Raw genomic sequence first — 18,417 nt, 5'->3', positions numbered from 1 at the left:
TTTCCCACATGAACCAGTTATAAACTTAAGTTTGGGGGCATGAGAAACTAAAGGCAATCGGAGTGTTTCTACGAATCACTATAACAGTGTGGGATACAGCGGAAAGCTTCACCTCCCTTCAATGAGTCATTGAACTCACTGAATTCACTGAACATTGCGTTGCTTACACCCTGAAGGGTGTCTTAAAAACAACCCAATATATAAAGTACATGCTCTGGCTGATGGCGAATATTATACCTCCGGGAAGACGCTTTTTCGCGCAAATATCGGCGGACTAAACAGTTAGTTGGGTTAGTGTCACTCAACTGCATGTTTGCCACACATATAAAAGAAGTCTACCTTTTTTGGTGCAAAGCAAGAAAACTGCGTTAACGTGAAACAATGCTGAGAAACTACCTAGCCAGAATTTTACTGTCATCAAAGAAAAACCGTGTTCTTTACTCACTGATATTTAAGAACTGAATCTCAGACAATAGGATTAAAATAGGACTAAAATGTTAAATGATTGCCAATTAAGAAATGACAGAAAATTAACGCAACAAGTGCCATTTGTTTCCTTCCCTCCCCCCAGACACTGTTGGACTTCCTGCCGATAGCATACTCGACGTATGAAAGAATTGCTCAGTAGCTTTGATTTGAATGATCACTCTGAGAGGATCTCGCCCAGAGACGTAAACTGAAAAAATTAAAAAAAATTGTAATATTTACTACAACGTTAAAAAAGATAAACAATATTTAAAAATTAAGAATCATGACACCTTTTAAAAAGAAACGTCTTGAATTCTACTTTCACACTCCAACACACCGTTCGCATCTTGAACAACCCTGTACCTTTTCTTGTTAGCATAATTTTAGTAACAAGAGGCATTACTTGTTTCAGTCAGAGGTTATAAAATAAATAAATAAATAAATAAATAAATAAATAAATAAATAAATATGGTATTTTTTTTAGAGTTCAGAGATGCTGCAGCGGTTTTTTTTTTCTTTTCACTTAAGAGAAAATAAAACCAATAACATGAAGTACCAGAAGGGTTTTTTTTTTCGCTAAAAGAATCTTTGTCATAAGGTCTGGATAGTAGCAGATATGTCGATATTCTAAGAAACCACACAACACTTCTTAAATTTGAAAACATGTTTCGACAGAAACTTCTGTCATCTTCAGTTTAAATTACAAAACACAGAGTTGAATATATAGTGTAAACCAAAATGCTAATTAACTATAAGCACAAAGGAAGCATGACAATGTAAAATATTACAGAGAAAGTTTTAAATTAACATGATAAAGTTGATGATTAAGTGTAGGTTTTTCCCATTGAAAATGATTGGCTTCTTTTACCTTGAGTTGAAAGGTGGTAGGAGCGTGACCTAGGATGCTGAAACAGTCAATAGAGCACGAAGTGCGGCAATGCCCAGAATTTTGTAAGTGTTTAAAAATGTGAGAGGTCCTGTCACTGAAAATGTGCTCACGTACGCGCGCGGAAAAACGCCGGGTGTTTCGCCGACATAGCAAGCATTACAGCCCGCAAAAACTTATAAACTTATAAAATTTTGTCATCTTGGAAACTGAAACAAATTCAGATTCGAAAAAAAAAAAAACATAGTATGTTGTCAAAGACATTAGCTTTCAGCTTCTCTCCAATTCGAGTGAAAATAAAAGTTTATGTACATATTTATGTATGTATAAGTTGAGATGAGATGAGATAAACACAGAAACGAAATGTTAGAAGTGAAACTGAACAACTAATTTATCAGCAGAATGCTAGCAAAGATTGAACTCTTGTTCAGTATGTCTATTATTACTTCCCTCACTTTCCTCCTCTTCACAGGTATGTTTGATTAATTTTGTCATACAATATAATCATTTTCCCTTTGCCAATGATTACTTCGGTTAATTAATGTGATTATTCGTTCGTTTATTGGATGCTGTTACGTTTGGGGCAATCAGTTTCTTCCATCCAATGAGAATTTTTTTTCATTCCAGTATATCGAAACATGCAACAAAGCTTCTCCTTCTGAAAAACTTATCACATAAATTAATGGATGAAAAACATATCTTGGTTTTGGCCTGATACTGATTCTCAACGATGCTTGTGAGTCATACCGAAACGGTCGGACATTTTTGTTTGCGGCATTTGACTTCTCAGCAATAATCATTGGTCATGTTGAAAGTCTCCAGGATTTAGTATAAGGGGCAAACATACGATACAGTCTGCTGATCTGCAGTGCTTCTTCGTCTTATTCTGTTCGCTATGCTGTACTAAACGTGCTTTTAATTTTACAGCATGAGTAAATCCTTAAGTGTGAGCATTAAAATGAAAATTACTGAGAATTCAGTTTCATTTAATTCTTTCTGTGTCGATATTCTACAAAACGAAATATTTTGCCTTATAATATTTTTCTCGCTTCAATCTTGCGCATGAAAGTGTTAAGCACAATCTTTACTTTCCAGGTGTAATGGTCCAGAATGCAATAGCAAACGATGGAGGTAAGTCTTTTCCCCAAAGTATTATAGATATAAACTATCAAATCTGAAATTAGTAGGAGTATTTAAAAGTCATTTATTGGCTTTAAGCTCCGCAGCTGTAACAGAGAAAGTAGTTATTGGCACACCTCACGTTTTACGAAACCCAAAGCATTGTTAAGGACTAGAATTTGCTAGTGTTCTAATGGACTTTCTTCCCCACACTCGGTTATCATCAGAGGTACACAGCAGTTCACATCAGTTAATATCTGTTCAGAAGACCTTAAATTCGAATCAAAATTTGATGAAAAATTAGAGCTCACCTCTGATACGTGAAGAAACTAATTACTTTGTTTCCGAATGCACCACAAAATGTCGTTTCGAGTCTGAAATAAGCTCAGCTAAGGTTTTCGTCAAACCAACAACAGCTGAAAAATTTTATAATAATAATAATAATAACAATAATAATAATAACAATGGTTTATTAACAGATCCACTGGGTGGCTCTTCCCTGTTAAATTACAATAATTACCATTACAAAATAAATCAAATTGAATAAAATTAAGTTATTTACAAATTGTACAGCAGAAACAGGATCCACGGAAACCAATTACAGTAAAACTAACTAATGGCTTTGAACTCTGTTTCTTAAAAAAAATCCTGGAGAGTCTTAAAAAGGTTCTGTAATCTTTACAGTTTCTAATAATCTTTACAATTTCTAATTTTCCGCGAGATCAACTAAATTCAGCGAAAGAATCCGATCAGTTCAAATTGTGGTAGCGTATCTTCTTTTAAAGGGAGAAAGCGATATTCGAAGAACCTACTTAATTATGTACTGTATGTTTCCAAATCTTGCCAATGATTAGCATCACCTACGGGTTGCTACTAATGCCTTTAAAAAGAAGAAGAGTGCATTACCTAATACTATCAAGTGTCTAAAAGTCCTCTCCCGTCCCCTCCCCCCATATCCCATTGCACCTTTCTATTCAGACTGCTTTCTTATAAGTTCCCCTTTAAAATAGAAAAAGGAAATTAATTGAATATACAATAAAACTCTTCTTATATGGCAGTTCGATTGGTGAATGAGGGTGGTCAGGGGATTTTGGCGTCTAAAGGCAGAGTGGAAGTCCTCCACAATGGAACCTGGGGAACAGTATGCGATAACGACTGGGACTTAAGAGACGCCAACGTTGTTTGCCGTCAGCTTGGGTTTCCAGGAGCTGTGGCAGCAAACAAGGCCGCGGCTTTCGGGAGAGGAGAAGGACAGATATGGATGAATGACGTACGGTGTACAGGAAATGAGAATAACTTAATGGAATGTCGCCACAGTCGATGGGGAACACGCTACTGTAGTCACAGTGAGGATGCCGGTGTAAAGTGCACTACAGGTGATAAGATGTATATTTTAGTGGTAGTACAACGCACGATACGCAAGAAGTTAAGTATTTGCAACAGACAGCCATTCCATTTGCTGACCACCTAGTCACATCACCAAAACGTTTCAATTACATTTGACGCCGTATCACACGCACCACCATGATCTGACATTTAGTTTTAGCCTGAGTGTTTGGCACATTGTATAATAATAATAATAATAATAATAATAATAATAATAATAATAATAATAATAATAATAATAATAATAATAATAATAATAATAATAATAATAACTACTTATATAGCGCTTATCCAGTTCTGTTCTAAGCGCTTCACAAAGTAAAAATCATATTTGTTTAAAATAATTCGAAAAAAGATGAGTCTTAAGTTTACGTTTAAAAACATTTAAATTGTCGCAATTACGGATGTCGATAGGTAGTTTGTTCCAGAGTTCTGGGGCCGAAACAGCGAAAGCTCTGGAGCCATACGACTTTAGATTATGGTTCACATGACATAGGCGAAATGCGTCAGACGACGATCGGAGCGTTCTTGAAGTTGTATAGCGGCGTATCAGGTCTTGTATGTAGATGGGGGACTGTTGGTGAAGAGCTTTGTGGGTGAGCAGAATTATTTTGAATTTGATTCGCTCGGAAACTGGAAGCCAGTGGAGTTCAAATAAAATAGGGGTTATGTGGTCATACTTGCGAGAGCCTGTGATCAGTCGAGCCGCGGCATTCTGTACTGACTGAAGCTTTTTAATGACATATTTCGGAACATTGTATAAGAGAGAGTTACAGTGATCCAACTTGGAGGTTATAAAAGCGTGGACTAGAGTCTCAGTGGTTGTAGTGGATAGCAATCAGCTGATATCAGCTGATTTCAGTTTTTTTCTTCAACAAACTCAGCACGTGCACGAAATAAACGTTCGTTCTGTAAATTTCTGCTGGTGCGTTCCTAGGTTCGAAAGGAATGAACTTTTAGACATTCATAATCTGTGAACAGTTTTGATGCTTAGCAAAAGGAATAAGCATGACGCAATTGTGTAAAATTGCTCATGCAGTGTTGTTTCTTCGCATCCCATAGTGATTTCAGTAAACCTAATCGATGACTTGGAAATCTGAGCAATGATCGATCTACTTCAACTAGTAAAAAAAAAGTTCGATCAAGTTTGATGTCCGAACTTGTTTTACGCCCTTATCGTGCTTTTCCGGCACCATTCCTTTATGTGTAACCAATTAAATCATATGACCGATTGTTTTCCTTTTCAAACTAGAATCTATGCACCATTGTAATATTTGCGCATGATTTTGTTATTCTACATTTGTCTAGCCTCCAACGCAGACGTCCTTAGGGAACGAACCCCTAAGGACGTCTGCGTTGGAGGCTAACACTTGCCAGGAGTACCATTTTTTGTTGGAGAAAGTTTAAGGGAAAGGGTTTTGTACCTGAAGTGAACGCGCGGTGCAGCTTTATAAAATACTGTTTATTATGATTATGATTATTATTATAAATGATAATAAATTATGATTATGATTATGATTATGATTATGATTATGATTATGATTATGATTATGATTATGATTATGATTATGATTATGATTATGATTATGATTATGATTATGGTTATGGTTATGGTTATGATTATGATTATGATTATTATCATTATCATTATCTTTATCATTATTATTATTATTATTATTATTATTATTATTATTATTATTATTATTAGTATTATTATTTGTTATTTCATAGTACGGTTGGTTGGTGGTGGCAGTAAGACATACCAGGGCCGAGTTGAAGTGTTTTTCAATGGAACTTGGGGAACAGTATGTGGTGACGAATGGGATTTGAAGGATGCAAACGTGGTTTGCCGTCAGCTTGGATTTAAAAGAGCTCTGACTGCACCCAAAGCAGCAGCTTTTGGAGAAGGACAAGGAAAGATATGGATGGATAATGTACGATGTACAGAAGATGAGAGTGCATTATCAGAGTGTGGCCAGAATGGATCGGGAAACAGCGACTGTTCTCATAGTGAAGATGCCGGTGCTGTATGTTCTCCAGGTAATACAAAATCGTTTATTAAGTTAAAGTGGCTCTACACCATTTCTTCAGTTTCCACCGTGGAAAACGCATTAAAAAGCCTTATTTTGCAGGCTAAAACTGGCCTTGTTTTGCGCATCAGGATAATGAAAATTAACGTATCAGTTAGAAAACTGCGCGCGCCCGCGCCATTTTAGTACCCAGTTGCCGCACGCCAAGTAACTGTATGGAGTCACCTTAACTCAAGAAATCCTGGGGAAGTCGACAGATTATGGAATTTGACTCAAGGTAATTTAATAAAATTTAATATACTGAGCAACACAAATGCATTCTAATAAAAACTAATCAAGGGTAGAACACATTGTTCCTTGTTTGTATAGCGATAACATGGTGTGACCTGCGGCACCACCAAGCCTCTCTTTAACCCCAATTCCCCCCCCCCCCCCCCCCCCCCGCACACACACACACACACACACAGAAAACTGTAAATAAAATAAAAAGCAAAACACATACTGATCCAAAGAAATCCTGGGGAGGGTGCCTCCATTTTTAAAATCTATACTAAATCGCATTTGTTCAATAGAGCCCATGTCTTTGTGCCACAGGTGGTGTTCGTCTTGTTGGTGGGAACGAGATTGCACACCAAGGCCGAGTTGAGGTGTTTTACAATGGAAGCTGGGGAACAGTATGTGCGGACTACTGGTACCGGTACCGGTATTTAAAGATCGCCAACGTAATTTGCCGTCAGCTTGGGTATCCAGGAGCTGATAGAAAAGAAAATCGTCAATCTTTTGGAACAGGAAAAGGAAAAATATGGATGTCTTACGTGCGATGCACTGGAGAAGAGAGTTCTTTACAAGAATGTCGCCATACAGGATGGGGACAAACTAGAGGCTGTTCTCACAGTAGTTATGTGGGTGTAGTGTGTATTCCAGGTAATCGTTGAATGCTGAAGTAAAAATCTCTCATTTTTACCAATTACTATCATGTCTCTGTAAGTATAATGTGTACGTAACATAATGTGAGTATATTATAAATATACCACAAGGAATCGCAGGCAAAACGAAACAAATGCAAATTTTAAAGTAATATATCAGACACAGGGAAAAGACAAGATCGAAGTGGATTGGGTTTATGATGAATGGTCGGGCCCCCGGTAGGGTGAGTGCAATGCCCGCCAGATATATCGACTAATCCTATCACACGACAATGCGTTCACCTTAAACGGGAGGTACACCAGCACGTCAAACATAACCGGGGAATCGAGTCCCGCACCCCACAGACGCAGTACAGGATAAAAAAAACACAATACAAGACAGGACAAAAGAACAAGTTAAAAAGTGGGAGGTACTGACTAAATACTAACAAAAAACAGACTCAAGCAAACCAGTACTACCAACAAAGGCGACCAGTCAGATAAACACACACACTCAAGCAACCCAGTAAAGGCGACCAGTTAAAGAGAGACACCCACTCAAGCAAAACCAGTACAACTAAGGCGACCACAAGTAAAATCAAAAGGGGCAAGGTGATCGGCAGACCCATACGATTACCGGACAGAAAGACTCACCCCACACGTGGGATCACCCCACGCGGCAAGGGGCTAAAAAAGCAAACCGAAAACCCCCATCCTCAACCGAACCAATGACATAACCAGCCTCCAGCTTGTAGGTGTTTAGAATTGGAATTAAATCCTCTTTCGAATAAATTGGTTGCCATGGTAACATTAAAGTCAATGGAAACTAGCCGACCACATCAAATTTTTTCTCAGGTAATTTTTTGAAAAATTCCTGACTTTTCATGGCGTTCGAGGAAATATTAAAAGAGTTACTCAGTTTCAAAGTTGCCTCGGGAAAAATACACCCCCCCTCCCCTCCCCCGACCCCCGATGTAGATGGGTTATTGTCCCTGCACGCGATTGATTTACCCAATATGATAGGATGTAAGAGACGACGTCATAATCTACCTGCAGGTTGACATTCGTAACAATTAATCATAGGCTCTTGAAACACTTAAATCTTAACATGGCAGCATCTCCATAATTATTAGCTTGAGAACTGAATTCTGTTACTCGATATTTATCTTAGAACAAAGTGTTGTTGGCATTTTTATGCGATTTTGCTTCATTCTAGGAATTCGTTTAATTGGAAGCCCTTCACCCCGAAAAGGGCTAGTACAGGTATATTACAACAAGACCTGGGGCTGGGTGTGTGGTGATCAGTGGGACAAAATAGATGCTGATGTGGCTTGCCGAATGATGAGCTTTAATGGGGCGTCGTCAGCAGGTTTTGTAATTCAAAGTAACAAGAAAAGTAACCTCTCTGGGTGGATAAGGAACGTGCAGTGTTTTAAAAACGAAAGTTCTCTATTGTTGTGCCCTCACGAAAAGCGTCAAGACTGTGCAAATGATAACATAGCTTGGACAATGTGCCGTGAACGACAAGGTGAATTATGGAATTGATAAGTATGTTTTTTTTTTTATCCCCAGTATCCATTTCAAAAGGCACCATGACGATCATGATACAGCGATAACACGCAATTTTTAAGACATTCTTCCGGTTCGCTGACTTGTGAATCATCATTAAGTCCGACAAATGACGTCGTATACTCGTACGTAACCAACCAGGATTCAAAACCAATCTTCGCTAGCCTATTTATTTTTAGCTTTAATGAAGTAATGGAAGTTTTACGTGACCCCAAATTCAAACGAGTGGCGATTTTAAGAAGCACCAGTAAAATGTGAACTTCAGGAGGTAACTACAAATGGACTTTGAGTCAGCCATCTTCACTTTTAAACTTTACAGTCAATCCACGTCACGCGTGACCAGTATTTCCCAGAATGAAATGAACATTTGAATTCCTCTTTGTAACCTTCGGCATTTGAATGGAATATTGAAAATTTTTCTGGAAATCTTTTCCGAAAAAGGAGCATTAACTGAAAAAAAAAATAAGATTCAAAACACTTGGGAAACAATTGTTGTTCTAAAAATGCTTAATGCTGCTATGCAAAGAAAAATTCATAGCTTTATACCGTCAATAAACTAGGGAAATTTCTACGGGAACTCTGGAATCCCGTCGGCGATGTTCAAAACTGACATGTAAATTTCAGAACTCCGTTCAGAATGTCAAAAATACTGGTCATGCGTGACGTGGATTAACTGTAAACCTATAGTGTCATCCTTTCTGAACACACTGATTTAGTATCAATCGTTTTGGTCAGCGGCAACACAATTTTTTTTTTCAGTTGGAATAAATGCAACATCTCGTCCACCGCGGCCCCGAATTAAATTTTTTAATGGGTAACATAGTTATTGTAGTAAAGATAATTTCAGTTAAATATTGAACAAGCTATTATGTAAGCATAACTACAAAACCATTTTAATGTTGACGACACTTTCACCAATAATTGTATGTTACTTTTCTTCTTTGTTGTAGTTCGTCTAGTCAATGGCAATTCAGCACGAGAGGGTCGCTTTGAGATTCTCTACAACGGCGTCTGGGGCACAGTTTGTGGTCACAACTGGGATAAGCGAGAGGCGAACGTAGTTTGCCGTCAGTTGGGATATGATGGAGCTGTAGCAGCAACCCCCTGGTCGGCGTTTGGGCAAACAAACAGAATATCTGAGATGAATCACATTCAGTGCACGGGAAATGAGAGTTCGATATCAGATTGTCAATTTATGAGATGGAAAACCAGCTGTGGTCCATCTGGTTTCCATAAAAACCCAGGAACAGTTTGCACTCATTCAGGTAGTAGCTTATGCTTTAATAAGACCCTGAGACTCCAACTGTCATCTATGAACAAATTTTATCCGCACAATGTATTTTTGACGGACAGTGACTGAACACAACTTGCCAATTTCTGCCGACTTCATTCATTGGCGTGTAGTATGTTGATGAGAGGTAAAAGAAAGGTCGCTGCGGATCTAGTGCAGGAAAGACCGAGTATTACAGAAACATTTTTCAAGAAATACCTTTATTTTGATACTCGACGGAAAAGAATGTTTGCATTAGCTCGCATAATTTGAGGTATAACATTTTCTTCTAAGGACGTTCTCGCTCTCTTCCTCAGTAACGGTTACTTACTCAAGAGCTCAAATTTCAGGAGCAGAATTAAGTGTCACCAATGTATCAAACAGGAGAAAGTACTCGCAGTAAGGTTTGGAGGGTTACAGGCATCATTGTATGATATGATATATTTGAGAGATTCAGAATCGCGTTTACAACAAACGGGAAACGACAGAAATGACCATGATCTTTATCCTATGCATTTGCCGCTCGCTGTTTTCAGTTTCTCAATTATAAGTAGTTTTTGCGTTAGCATCAAAGGCCAGAATTATTTTCACTGTTCTCTTATATGTACTCATTTTATTTGGAGAAAACATGAAAGCGAATGTTTGCCGTAAATGCGCAAACAAAAAGAACTATAAAGTTATAACGGATAAAATTAATAATATCCACACTTGATGTGTATTTAAGAAAATAAAAAATACAGAAGTGCGGCTAATGGGTTTCTTAACTCGATGATACGCTGAGAAGTGAACATTCGCTAACTTGAAGCTAACATGGAATTATCTTAGTTCGTTTAGTAGGAGGACATGCATCAAACAGTGGCCAAGTTCAGATTTACTATCGCAATACTTGGGGCTGGGTGTGTGATCAGCAGTGGGACCAGGAAGACGCTGATGTGGTTTGTCATGAGTTAGGCTTTGAAAGAGCATCTGCATTTCGCGCCCACATAGCTGACAACAATGACGATAATGGAACATGGTGGTTAAACAACGTCGGGTGCATTGGAAGTGAGTCATCCATATTTTCATGCCTTCACGATGGATTGAAAGCGCACAGCTGCGACAGTAATAAGAAGGCGACTGTGGTGTGCATTGGAGCAGAAGGTACGAAGAAGCTCTATTTAATTGGTCATTGCTGGCTTATCGCCCTGCTAACTCTTTATCAGCCATCTTTCACTGCAAGCATACAAAACCGTTATGCGATAAGATAGCCAATTACCTTCAAATTCCCATTACCCACATTAAATTCCAATTCGATATCAGTTCTTATTAACAATAGTCCTTTCCTTATTGTTTCACATTTATAGTACAATATTCTGGCAATCTTTCTAGTTACAGTCTTGTCCATTCCTGCTGCTCTGACGCCGCTAAGTTAATTCTTTCTTAATCTACCACGTGGTATTTTTTGTCCTGATTAAGTACATCTGACAGTGTAAGAAAATGGGAGGTAAATTGGACTAGATAAGCATTAGGCGATATATTAGTCATTAATTCATTAGCCGGTTGTGCAGTTCAGTTGCAAGGGATGAGCATGTATGAAATAGAAGTAAAGTACGTACCACTCAGTTTTTTGTTATTGTTTTCAAGTGCGGTTGAAGAAAGGAAAGGCGCTGTTCAGAGGACAAGTTGAAGTCTTGTACAGTGGAGACTGGCGGCCAGTATGTAGTTATGGCTGGGATCTGCAAGATGCCCATGTCATTTGCCGCCAGTTGGGATACAACGGCGCTGAATCCTCAGATAATGGTCAAGTGATAACTACTCTAGATCCTAGGTGGGAAGGCATGTGGCTGGACAACGTGCAGTGTGAGGGAAATGAAACCTTAATAATGGAATGCAGGCACAACGGTTTGGGCTTTTGCTTGTTTGGTGGACCGGCAAGCTTAGTTTGCAGCCCTGAAGGTACTTTCTTATTTCTTAACTTCAGCAGTGCGTAAATTCAAAAGACAATCTTTTTGGCCTAAAAACATGAGTAAATGACTGAATGAATGAAGGAAAGAAGGAAGGAAGGAAGGAAGGAAGGAAGGAAGGAAGGAAGGAAGGAAGGAAGGAAGGAAGGAAGAAGGGAAGGAAGGAAGGAAGGAGTCCTTCTATTATCATTACATCTTGATTTTAAAGCGATTCACATTTGCACGGAAACCCTCCACACCAAGTAGGACACCGGATAATAAAAAAGTAACTTAAAGCCTTTTGTTTCTTTACAGCTGCGCCCCTTCGAAAGCCGCAGCTTGTGTCACGTGATATTTCTACCATCAGCCTAAAGTGGCGTCCGACAAGGCCATCGAAATACCTTGTCCAGAAATGGGACAATAACACCTTATCGTGGGAGAACACGAAGTGCCTTGAGAGTTCTATTCCAGGGTCGTGCATGGTTTACAGTCCTTGGTGTACAATAACAGGCTTGAAGTTCACTACAGCGCATTACTTCAGGATCTATGTGACCGACCGTCTTATTTCTCCAGCATCAGAGCCGATACAAATCATAAAGCCTCGTACGTAAAACCTTAAAAAAAAAACAAGCTTTAATTTCCCTTTTAGCCTTTCACCTTTCATTGGGTAAGGGTATCAAGCCTTTATGCTTTCAGTAAAGCTTACACACTCAGGCCTGTCACAACACGAGCAGTGGAAGACACGGAATTCGAGCAGTGTTTGATTCCGCGGGTAAATTACTAAGATGTGACCACATACAACGAAAATTGTTAACCAGTCAGACAAAAGGCTGACTATTATCACCGCACTTGAATAAAATTGCCGTCTAACCGTCTGATCTTTCGCCCTGTCTTTAATCTCACCACTGTATTCGTATGTGTTCCCTGTTACCCTCCAATTCTTCCCTCTGATGGTCCTGCGATTCAAAAGCTGCCTACTGCTGCCATTTTAAAAATTCGACTTAGTTCAAATTCTATACTGGGTGATCGCTTCGAGAGTTGCTAAGCTATGATATCATCCTTTAATCCAATCATACTGGCGATAAAAATTCAAGCGGAATTGTTTTCAAATTTTGTTATGACGCTTAAGGTGAAAAAAATAATAAATATATAATTAATAGCAAAACAACAACAACAACAACAACAACAACAACAACAAAATCCCAAAAAACGAAATACTGTTTAGGTCCCATCTGTGATTCGAATTTTCAAAATGGCGGCCGAGTAAACAGCTTTGAATCGGAGGGACGCCATCAGAGGGACGAAATGGAGGGAAATAGGGATTACATGCAGAGGAAGAAGCGAAATCAAAGACACAGGACAACATAGCGGACTGTATTAGATCATACCGTTTTATTCAAGTGTCGATAACGTTCAGCGGCTGCTTTTTGTCCGAATGTTCAACAATTTTCCTTCTATGTGGTCACATCTTAGTCATTTAACCGCGGTTTATGGAGTCTATTATTCTCGGGATTACTGGAAGTCGAAACATAAAAACGCCTGTTAAAATATGGATGGGTCTTTGTTTTAGTATCTAACAATGGATACCTCGTATACCAGCATACGAAGTTAAGGCACTTTTTAAAAATAATAAATAACGCTTTCATCTGCACTTCACATGATATTTCATATAATTCACTCAAAATCTCTTCGAGGCTTCAGTTTCTCGCAGTTGACGCATATAAATTTCTCTTCAAAATGAATGGTTCAACATCTGACTTTTTGTCGTTGTCTTTGTTTTAGTATTCAATTTTCCAACGACGTATGTAAATACTAACACACCCGATAAAGGTAAGGAGATCCTTCTATTACTATGAAAGTACGATTTTTAATAATCACTGTAAATGTACATAAATTTAGTATATTTTATGTCTTTTTGTATAATTTATCTCATTTTATTGTGTATTCTATGGTAGGTAATGACCTCAAGGCTCCTATTGATAGCAGAGATGCTTTGTAAGCTCCCTGAAGGGACTGGCATGAGGTCTTACCAATTTTTTTATTGTTTTATTTTTTAATTTTAAGTACTCAAAGGAACCTAAAATGCTTAATTTTCAAGTATTTGAGCACTTATGGGAAGTAAACAATGACATTATTACATTTTTTCCGGAGAAATGCCACTGTCGCTGTTTATTCGGAACGAAATTACGTTTTCCCGTTATTCCCAAAAATTTAGCCCATTATCCCATTATTTCAGGGGAAATATTTTAGTTTTTCTTGTTCCATTATTTCTCTTCAGCTCCCGAACACATCGCTGTGATAGTTTTAGGAGTTGTTCTTTCTTTGGCAATTGCTGGTATGAGCTTCCTGATTTTGAGGCGCTGGCGATGTTTACAAGTAAATAACTGTAAACAGAGGACAGAGCAACAGCAAGATGTTGGGTTGCCAGATGGAGGGCCAAATGCTGTTAACAGTTCCGAGGAAACAGAGCCTCGCTCAGTAGGAGCTACACAAGGACAAAGTACTACAGAGCGTCACTACCGACAATTGCTGCCTACAACCAAATCTGCTGCATATGATGATGTAATTATAAGGGAGGGCGTTTATGAGGAGGTAGGACAGCCGGCAACACAGTAAAAAATTAGTTCACCAAATTTTTAAAATTATTCTGAAACGGTTTGACTGACACTAATTCAAAATAAGAATTAAATGAATACTGGAGTACTTCAGGTCAACTGACGGTTTATTGTAGCGAAAACCTTCATATTTAAGGATGCAATAGAGCCCGTCAAAAAGGAACCTGTACTTCTTCAAACACGCTTTTTCCTCGGTTTACTGGTAGCACTTTTAGGAAGCAAATTGGACTTGGAAGATCGATCAGTGTATTCCTATTCGCATACTGAGCCTCCAGAGTGACTTGCTAACACTAGACACAACTAATGGCTGTTAGAATCAATAGGCGAAAAAAGAGAGAAAAAAATATTTTTTTGAAAAGACAAAGATAGTAAAAGAAAGTGATTTGTCTTGTTGTCAGAGAATCTTGACCCCAGTGATCTCGGACATTTCATCGGGACGGCAAACTCTTCCAATTCTTTCAAATCACCGACTTTATCATGCTTAACAAATCCCATAATTTTCCTTCCAAACATGTTTTGCTTGTTTACTTTTTCTTACGTTTAAATTAGTTGCAGGGATCCCATGACGCTTATGGAAAGTTAAATCCTTAAACAGCTCAGCTCCAAAGTACATGGACATTTTGAGGGTCGTGAAAAATATTACGTGGAAAAGAATAAAAGATCAGTGTATCAGACTGAACAAGTTGAACATTGTCACAAAAAAGTGATTTGAACGTTTATCTAGACTGGCTTAGATTTTAAATCTCTATTTTGTTCTTTTCGTTTTTAAAACGTTTTGTGACGTTTCATTTTTAAGCATTAATGCCGGCTAAAAGCAAGCCGTTACACAGCTATTATGAATTATTAACAGTTCACCAGGTTTGAAAAAGTACAATTCAGTGTTAGCATAGAAATTACTGAAGTGTAGTTATAGTAGTAAGGTCGCATTTTTTGGGGACAATTCTGACAATTCTTATTCCAGTTCAAGAACAACAAAATACACGGAAGATTTTGTTATTGTTATAATCCAGTGTTAGATGCAATTGCTGGTAGTTTATAATAAATATGCTTTTAATTATTAATAGTGTGCCTAGTGATTTAATGTATACCTCGCAAATGCCTGAATGAGTTACAAAATGAAAGTATCATTATCTACAAATGTTCTCGTGTAAGCGGTACTGCACACTAAATTGCATTTATACACACACTGGGGAGAGTGGTAGGATTGATATTGTAATAAATATCAAGAAGAGCCAGAAATGTTTAAAAAAATGTTTAAACAATTCTGACACTTCTTGATATTTATTGCAATATCAATCTTACCACTTATACAATTGCAAGTTTCACGCATCAACTACAAACTTTCCGTTAACCATTTAAAACTGAACACAATGGGATGTTACATTTATTTTCATGCACCAACTTCGACTAGGAAATCTATTCTCGCCTTTTCAATGCTAAATATCAAGCGTAAGGAAAATCCCCTTGACAGCAGCCTCTCACGCAGTCGTTTTTAGGGGACTCGTATTACCTTCTCCCCACAGTCACAGTCATAGTCTGGGGAGGAGGTAATACCAGTCATCTAAAAACGACTGCTTGGGAGGCTACCTTGAGAGGAACGCCAACATGGTTTCACTTAAGGACAGTAAGCTGGTGTAAAATACAGATCAAAAGGTAAAAGTAACTCTTGCGGGGTGGGGCACTGATATAAACGAGGTTAACGATTTGGTAAGAAAGAACGATTTTTCAAGAGGTAAATGAACTCAGATTTAGAGAAGAAATATGTAAAGATCCTGAAAGCTCATTATATGTTAACTCCTTTCTTTTGTAGGGTAGCTTGAATGAGACATTAAGACGTTGTTAGAAAATCTTGTGCTGAACGAAAATCTCACGCCAAATATTTGTCTAAATTATAAATTTCAGGACAACTTCCTGATCAATAACTACAGGATTGTAATTTAAAAACAATTTCATCCGCGGAACCCAGATGTTTCGTCCTGAGGGAAAAACGCGATTTCTAATCAAATGTGTGGAAGTACAATTAGGAAACACCCCCTAAAGATGATATTTCTCAAAGATAGGTAAATCTGCTAGTGATAAGGGATTAAAACGCCGCCCTTTTAAAGATTGATCATAGGTAAAGCAAAAACGGAGAATAAACGTCATTTTTGGGATTCAGTTAAAGCGAGAACAAAACTAATTTACGTAAAGCAAAACGCCAACAATAAACCAGTTTTAAGTGATACTTCGCTTAGCAGATGGGGGCAATGTGACATCCCAAGGCCGAGTAGAAGTGTTTCACAGTGGAATCTGGGGGGCAGTCTGTGTTGACTATTGGGTCTAAAAGACGCCACGGTAGTCAATTACCGTCAGCTGGGATTCGAAGGAGCTGTGGCAGCAGCTGCGTCGTCAGATTTTGGGGGAGAAAGTCAACAGAAAAGATGGATGGACAACGTAGATTGCGTGGGAAATGAGACTTCGTTAATGGAATGTCACCACAATGGGTGGGGAAAAATCTACCGTTCTAGCAGTGAGGATGCTGGCGTAAGGTGCATTGCAGGTGAGTAATAAAAAGATTTCTTGCATGACATCAGTGATAACCTTTACATTCTATTAGTAATATCACAGTGCTAGACAAAGATAGATGTATAGCTTTTCCAGATCATACTCAGTGCCAATATGTAATGACAAAACAAAGCCGGATATACATGTAGCTTCGACGACGGTCTTTTATAAAATGGTTACAAGCAAAGCAAGTTCTGAAAATATGATGATAAGGTTTCTTTTGTTCCATTCCATTCCATCAGCTCGTTTGGTACGAGGAACATCACCCCGAGAAAGCCTAGTAGAAGTATATCACAACAAGACCTGGGGCTGGGTGTGTGGTGACCAGTGGGACAGACAGGATGCTGATGTGGCTTGCAGAATGAAAGGTTTCGATGGATCACTATCAGCAGTTTTGGAAAACGAAACGTGCGCAGAAACAAAATCCCCTGTTTGGCTTTACAAAATGCACTGCAGTGGGAACGAAATGTCTCTCTTTGGGTGCGTTCATGGCGGGAATCCCATGACTGCGGAAGAGGAGCTTGTGCCATATGCCGACCGAAAGGTAAAAATATCAACTCCAGCGTGCACAAATCCTAAGAGATTTCATAACGGAGATAACATACATGAGATAACACCGGTTTTTAACGATCATCCCCCGCATTTTTTTTTTCTTTTTTTGGTTAAAAATTTCTGAACTCCACTCAACACTACGTTTATTTGATCTTCTCTCAAAAATATAAATCACGGTCTCACTGTCGACTCTTATACAATAAGTCCACGCACGATGTGGCGTCATCAGGAAAAAATGTCGATAAATAACAAGGGTAAAATTCCTATCTTTCTAGTAACCTTCATTTCTACGCTTAGTTTCACACCATACATATTCCCTGTATCGAAACTTACATTTAATTATTAGCTACACGGAAAGTACACCAGAAATATAAATGGAATAATGAATGAGATGTTTCCTCGTAACGCTACACTGAATTTGTATTGCAGTATATCAGGTAAAGTTTATATGCCTTTAAAGTTATGAAATCTATTTAATATGTATTGGTGATCTTTTGTCGGTCGGACTTTTCATTCATTTGTATTGGTTTTGTTAATGTGTTGTGGTTTTTCTCTTTCCATGTGAACAATATCAAGAAAGATCCCAGAATAGCAGGTCAGTTTTTTTTTTCAATTACAGTTCGATTGACGGGTGAGCATAAACAAGTTAATTTTACAAAGAGTTGAAGTGTTCTACAATGGCATCTGGGGAACAGTATGTGATGACTACTGGGATTTAAATGACTCCAACGTAGTTTTCCGTCAGCTTAGATTTAAAAAAGCTGTGGCAGCAAACAGATCCGCGGCTTTTGGGACAGGAGAAGGGAAAATATGGATGGAACACGTGCGCTGTGCAGGAAACGAGGCCTCTCTAGACGAGTGTGAGCACAACGAATGGGGAGATAACAACTGTGATCACATTGACGATGCCGGTGTAATGTGTACTGACTACAGGTGATAGCAGTGTTAGTACGATATAAATGTTTGGTTTATCAACAGAGTTGATAGCTAAACGTAAATTGCCCACCGCAAAGAGATTCGATGATTGAATGAAATTTTTGTGAATTAGCTGAAAATTTAGTTGACATCTATGAAGATTTTCGGCTGCCCAAGCATGGCAGTTTGATGCATAGTTTTGTTCTTTCATCTAAATGTTGCATTGGGGCCATATA

The 18,417-nt window shown here is 38.3% G+C and overlaps 2 protein-coding genes across 2 annotated transcripts; both read left to right on the top strand.

Moving 5' to 3' along the window:
- The first annotated feature begins 1,732 nt into the window (after nt 1–1,732).
- Nucleotides 1,733–15,257, top strand: LOC146455017 (scavenger receptor cysteine-rich domain superfamily protein-like). Its single transcript, XM_085094816.1, has 13 exons — nt 1,733–1,826; nt 2,450–2,485; nt 3,532–3,849; nt 5,591–5,899; nt 6,484–6,813; nt 8,011–8,322; nt 9,314–9,628; nt 10,459–10,773; nt 11,257–11,568; nt 11,871–12,158; nt 13,338–13,385; nt 13,834–14,147; nt 14,720–15,257. Exons 1-13 carry the CDS (start codon nt 1,757–1,759, stop codon nt 14,759–14,761), a joined length of 3,009 nt encoding a protein of 1,002 aa, XP_084950942.1. The 5' UTR covers nt 1,733–1,756; the 3' UTR covers nt 14,762–15,257.
- Nucleotides 15,258–16,886: 1,629 nt separating this feature from the next.
- On the top strand, nt 16,887–18,203 carry LOC146455016 (CD5 antigen-like). The gene is made up of 3 exons (XM_085094818.1): nt 16,887–17,258; nt 17,696–17,703; nt 17,927–18,203. The coding sequence occupies exons 1-3, from the start codon at nt 16,887–16,889 to the stop codon at nt 18,201–18,203; spliced, it is 657 nt and encodes a 218-aa protein (XP_084950944.1).
- The last annotated feature ends 214 nt before the right edge of the window (nt 18,204–18,417 follow it).

The sequence above is a fragment of the Pavona decussata genome, unplaced genomic scaffold, assembly GCF_977016875.1.
Source record: "Pavona decussata unplaced genomic scaffold, jaPavDecu1.1 SCAFFOLD_288, whole genome shotgun sequence".
In the NCBI taxonomy this organism is placed as follows: domain Eukaryota; kingdom Metazoa; phylum Cnidaria; class Anthozoa; order Scleractinia; family Agariciidae; genus Pavona; species Pavona decussata.
This window is presented reverse-complemented; position numbering and strand designations above follow the sequence as displayed.